Genomic DNA, 5,830 nt, shown 5'->3' with positions numbered 1-5,830 from the left:
GGGTCTAGGACAGCACTGGGCTTATAGCAAGTGGTCAGTAAATGTGCGGTGAAGGGAGACATGCAGGAACTGTGATGGGGAGGGTGAGTGGACCTGGACGATGCTATGGGGAGGAAGTGGATGCAGCTACAGCTGAGAAGTAATGGAGACAGATGTCTCCTGAGCATGGGGTCCCCACCTCACATGGTACCGGTGCCCCTCCCTCAGTCCTGCTGGTGGATTTGTGGGGAGAGGGGAGGTTGACTCACCAAACAGATGTCTTTGCCTTCTTCCAAATTCCCAGCACACAGCATAGACTCCGTTATTTTTTGGATGGAGGTTTTGGCACACACGTCATTCTTAAAGATTTTCATGTCTATACACTGCAAATCATCTGGGTACACAGCTAAGGGCCAGAGAGAAACAGGACTGTATCTGGACTCACCTTATTCCTTAACTAGATATCCCCTCAGACCCAGATGTCTCAGCCCTCTCTTCCCTTATACCTGGGGGTCTTCCCTTCACCCCACGTGGTTGGTCCACACTTACTACCACTTGGATCGATGCTGCCCCATCCTGAGGAAATACAGGTACTGCCCACTTCAGGATCTGTGGTGGGCAGGGCCAGAACCTTCACAGCATGGGTGATCTTCACGGGTTCCTTCAGGCGGAGCAGCATGATGTCAGAGCTGTAGTCCTCATCTGGGATGAGGTAAGGCTGGTTGTCAGATACGTTGTAGCTTGGGTGTGGAAAGCCAACACTAACTTCAGCAAACTGAGCTGGATCTTCCAAATTTTCCAGGTTGTGGACGCCCACCCAGACCTGGAGATGCCTGAGGGAGAAAGAGACATGGAGAGAATGAGAAGAGGGAGAGTGGACATGAGAAGAGGGAAGGCTCAGAGGGAGGGCAGGAGGAAGACAGAGAGAAGGAGAAAAGGAGGTGCAAGAGGAAAGATGCAGAGTCCTACAGAAATAGACTGGGGCAACCGAGACCTGTACAAACATAAGGAAATGGAGTGGAAAAGAGAGAGTGTTAAGTGTGAAAAAGGAACGAGATGGGCAGAGATGGAGAAGAGTGATACATGGAGGAAAAGGACAGAAACATGAGAGACAGTGAGAAATGGGCACAGGGAAGAAGAGGGAGTGAGGAGAACAGAACAAGGGAGGGGAGTGAGACTGACATACTGAGAAAGGGGCAGACCTAAAGACAGACAGAAGGAGACAGAGAGGACCTGGGGGAGCTGAGAGAGGAGGGATGAAGGATAGGGAGGTTGGGTGTGTGCAGGTGGGAGGGTCGGGGAGTGCCTGAGACCAGCTCAGCTGCAGCTGTGACAAGTATATTGGTTCCCCAGCAGGTGGGGGCCTGGTTCCTTCCCTCCTAGGCCCCCCTTCCTCCTTCCCTGGCCTCTCCCTCTCAGGCTCCAGCCCACTCCAGCCCTTCCTAGAGTCTCCCTAGAACAGACCAATTGTCCTGGAGGACGGGACTAGGGGCTGAGGAGACACACATCCTCCTGGAGGTCCTAGAAGGATCTTTGGAGGCCCCTAGGCCCATCTTGGGATGAGGGTGTCCAATGATAGGACAAGGAGTTAGACAGAGACCCAGACAAAAAGTGGTCAGAGATGAAGGATGAGACAGAGACAGAGATAGCGGTAGAAAGACCAGAGATAGACAAAGGCAGAGAGAAAAGAGACCAAGAGATAGAGACCAAAACATGGTCACAGGAGAGAAACACAGACAATTACGTAGACACATAGAGATACACAGAGACAGTAAAGAGAAATACAGAGAGAAGAGACTCTGTCAAGGAGAGGGATGTTGTGGGATGGTCCAGCCCCAGCTCTGTGTCTCTCTCTTTCTGACCTGGACCACCACCTCCTCGCTCTCCCTTTTGTCCCCAGCTTCTCCTGTAATTCTCCCAGGAGAAAGGTCCCCTGCTCATTCAGTGGAAGCACAGGTGACTCCTCCCCAGGCCCCAGGCCCCTACTCACTGGCTTTTGCAGTGTGCAGCCGTGAGCACCCACTTGGGGTCTATCAGGACACCCCCACACATAGGGTCACGGCAATCGTGCACAGACACCTGCCATGGTTGGGAATGCTCTTGGCACTCCCAGCCTCCAACGATCCGGGGCTGGGTAAGAGGCACAGCACCTGTGAAGGGGATGCTGGGTTAGGTGGGTCTGAGTTGGCAGGAAGAGCAGGAACTAGGAGGGACATTGGGATAAGGATCAGGGCTGAAGGCAGGTGGGGATGGGCAAGTGATCCAGACGGTCCCAGAACTCTTAAGTTATGCTCAAGACTGGTACATGTGGGTGTTTGGCCACATAGATTGACTGAGAAGAAACAAGAGTGTCTAGTGGAATTTGGGGGTTGTAGGGTCAGGATTTGGGGACCAGATGTCAGGGACTAGGGGACATGGTCAAGAGCAGGCAGCAGGTTTGGGAGACTTTATGTTTTGAGAACAGAGCAAACTCTAGGAATCAATGTGGGAGATGCCAAGACAGTCTGTGAAGAAAGCAGTCACTTGGGACAGTAAATGATTCAGGGACTTAGTCAAGGAGACAGGCAGTTGTGATCCTGAGATGAGGTACCAGAATCGAGGAGCAACAGCCTCAAGGGAGATAGTTGAGGCTGAGAATAAGGATGTGGGTTAATGCGCCAGACTGCAAAGTCGTTTGAACTGCAAGATCGACGGTTCAACCTCACCAGCTGCACCTTGGAAACCCTATACAGGGTAGCTATGGGTCAGAATTGACTCAACAGCAATTCACAACAACAAAAGTGGAGGAAAAGTAAAAGCCTGGGTGGGTTATTGGGATTCTGAGCAGGATGCAGACTTAGAGAGTCAGGTCTAGGATGCCAAGAATGAACATCTGAGCTGGAAACTTTGGAGATCATTTTGGGGTCAGTAGGACTGTTAGAGTTAGGATATATTGGGGTTCCAGCTCAAAGGGTGATAGGAAAGGTTAGAGATAAGGACTGAGAGAGGGAGCCTCTGAGACTGTGGGGTCCTGTGACTTGGAGTGGCATCTAAGAAGAGGTAAGGGGTCTTAGAAAATAGGACTGGGGCCATGGCTAGGACAGGCTCTAGAGAGGAAGGGGTGAGAGACAGTCATTGCAGAAGAGGCTGAGTTTCTGAAGGGGAGGGACGATGAACTGAGTGCACTGAAGTGATACCAATTTCCCTGTGAGGCTGTCTGGGCAGGAATGGAGGGAGATGGGAAACAGGGTTCAATCCTCTGTGGGTAGAATAGAGGACCTGCTATGTGTGGTGTCCAAGAATTACATTTTGGAGGGGGAACATATTGGGATCTTGGGACTCCAGAAAAACAAAGTTGGAAAGGTGAATTTCAGGTAGAAGAAGTAGAACTACGAGAGTGCTCAAAGAGATTCCTGTTGGTGAATCTGTGTGCTGTTTTCAGGAGAGAAGGATGGAAGTGTTGAGGCAGGAGGGGAAGTCTGCAGAACCCAAGCACCATACCAGGATGGTGACCCTATCGATCCATAGGTCAGATAGTTTATGTGGGAAGAATCATTCATTTTTTGTGAAACTTTAATTTGGGGACTAGATATTAGCAACTGGGGGAGACAGTTGAGAGCTGACAACTGGTTAGAAAGTCAGGGGGTTATGGTGGGATTTGGAGAACCAGGAGCCAGGCCACTGGATCATTGAGATCTAGAGGTAGGAGGGGATAATCAGGGTTCCAGAAACTGGTGGCATTGGTGAAACTTCTTGGAAGAGTCAGAGGTCTCCAAGGAGGGAAGGAGACAGAGAAGGCTAATCTCTGCCAATTTGATAAAAGGGCTGAAGTTAGGGAGCTGTCTGGGGAAGACAGAAAGTTCTGGGGATTCCTAGGAGGGAGCAGAAACCTAGTGTAGGGGTGAGCACTGTGCAGAGGGCCTAGGCCAAGTTCTGACATGGGTCTGGGAGATATAGGAAAACAGCTGGTGTCTGAGTCTGTGGGTTGGAGGGAGAGGCTGGGATACTGGGTGGGAGGGAGGGACTTAAGGGGCATAAAGAGGACCCACAAGAGTGTAGGACCCACTCACCCTCCTGTATCCTCCCCTCCATCTCACCTGTGCCCCCCAGGAGCAGGACGAGGTACAGAACCAGGAACCACATGATGACAGAGGTGTCCCGGGTCAGGAAGGCAGTGAGCTATGAGCTGAGAAGCCTCCCCAGGGAAACTTTAAAACCCTTATCCCCTGCGCCCCCCCCCCCAGAGCCCCACCCCTGCCCTGCAGCACCTGTTGTTCTGTAGCCCTAGGTCACCCTGGATGCGTTCCCAGGGACTGAGGTCAGACTGGGCAGGACCTGTAGCTCACAGGACCTGGTCTTAAGGAGAACACCAGTGAGGAGAGGCTAATGGGGGCCCAGAAACAGGAGTGGGGCAATCACTGACCCCGGTACAAAGTCTCATATGCCTAAGGCTCATGTCAGGCCTTTGCACCTCAAGTCCCAGTGTGCCCACAGATACCCTCAGTGGGGCTCTGAGATCAGACATCAGTGCCTCAGCTCCCAGCACTCCCTGCACGAGAGCCTTAGCTCACAAGTTGGTTCTCCTGCCTCCAGATGGGAATCTGGTTCCTCAAATGCACTTATTGTTAGGTTACATTGAGTTGGTACCGACTCATAGCCACCTTATGCACAACAGAACAAAATACTCTCCGGTCCTGGGCCAACATCACAATTGTTGCTACACTCGAGCCCATTGCTGCTGCCACTTTGTCAATCCATCTCATTGGATCTCTTTTTTTCGCTGACCTTTCACTTCACCAAGCAAGATGTCCTTCTCCAGGCACAGGTCCCTCCTGATAGTATGTCCAAGTGCATTGTTGTTGTTAGGTACCATTGAGTTGGCACCAACTCATAGTGACCTTAAACGAAACATGCCCGATCCTGGGCCAACCTCACTACCATTGCCAGGCTTGAGTCCATTAATGCTGCCACTTGGCCAATCCATTCTGCTGGGGGTCTTCCTGTTTTTCTCTGACCCTCCACCTTACCAAACATGATTAAAATAAAATCTTGGAGTACAAATTACCCATAATCCTAGTTACCCCAGATGCAGAAATGCAGATAGAGTTTCCTGTGTCTCTCAGAGTAAGTTCCCTACCATTTCAACATCCAGTGTTATCCCTGTCCTCCAAACAATGTGGAGGGCCCAATGATTCCCCACTTATTTTTCTCTGGGTCTGGACATGCAAACTTTTCTCTGGATCTGTCCTTCAAAGTTCCATGACCATGGATTCCCTTTCCTCCTAGGTTTAGAACATTCTCAATGCAGAATCCAATGCTCTCCTGTGCCCACAATAAAATATGTAGGTTTCAGAACAAACTTGAGATACTGCAACATTCACTGACCTTGAATGTCATATTTTGGTGTCTCTGAAAAGAATTAGGAACTGTGTCCCTGCAGCATGAAAGGTAAATCCATAGATTACTGATACATTATCCTGACTGTGGAGTAAAATCAGAAGAATTCACCTGGGCCCAGGATCTGCTGTGTGTCAGGAGCCTGACAATAGTGTTCCCCTTTCCTGCTTAAGGCATGGACATTGACCAATTCACTATGGCTTCCACAAAGGATCCTTAGTGGTGCAACCATGAAGCGCTCTGCTGCTGACTGAAAGACTTTCAGTTTGAATTCACCCAGCAGTTCCACATAAACTTTGTGATTATTATGTGCCATCGAGTGGATTCCAACTCATGATCCAACATACAACAGAATGAAACACTGCCCAGTCTTGTGCCATCTTTACAACCTTTGTTATGCTTGAGCCCATGTGCAATCCATTGTGTTGAAGATCTTCCTCTTTTTCAATGACCTTCACTTTACCAAGCATAATGG

At 50.2% G+C, this 5,830-nt stretch overlaps 1 protein-coding gene across 1 annotated transcript in view; it reads right to left on the bottom strand.

Moving 5' to 3' along the window:
* LOC102819529 (kallikrein-1-like) overlaps window positions 1-4,101 on the bottom strand; it is a 15,883-nt gene extending 11,782 nt beyond the window's left edge. Inside the window, exons 1-4 of the mRNA XM_006868137.1 lie at window positions 4,056-4,101; window positions 1,970-2,129; window positions 529-812; window positions 249-385 (exon numbers count right to left, since the gene is read on the bottom strand). Coding sequence (XP_006868199.1) covers window positions 249-385; window positions 529-812; window positions 1,970-2,129; window positions 4,056-4,101 — 627 coding nt within the window. The remainder of the gene's footprint in view (window positions 1-248; window positions 386-528; window positions 813-1,969; window positions 2,130-4,055) is intronic.
* Window positions 4,102-5,830: the final 1,729 nt, after the last annotated feature.

The sequence above is a fragment of the Chrysochloris asiatica genome, unplaced genomic scaffold, assembly GCF_000296735.1.
Source record: "Chrysochloris asiatica unplaced genomic scaffold, ChrAsi1.0 scaffold00116, whole genome shotgun sequence".
Taxonomy (NCBI): domain Eukaryota; kingdom Metazoa; phylum Chordata; class Mammalia; order Afrosoricida; family Chrysochloridae; genus Chrysochloris; species Chrysochloris asiatica.
Note: the sequence above shows the minus strand (reverse complement) of the source record. Positions and strands in the feature narration are given on the sequence as shown.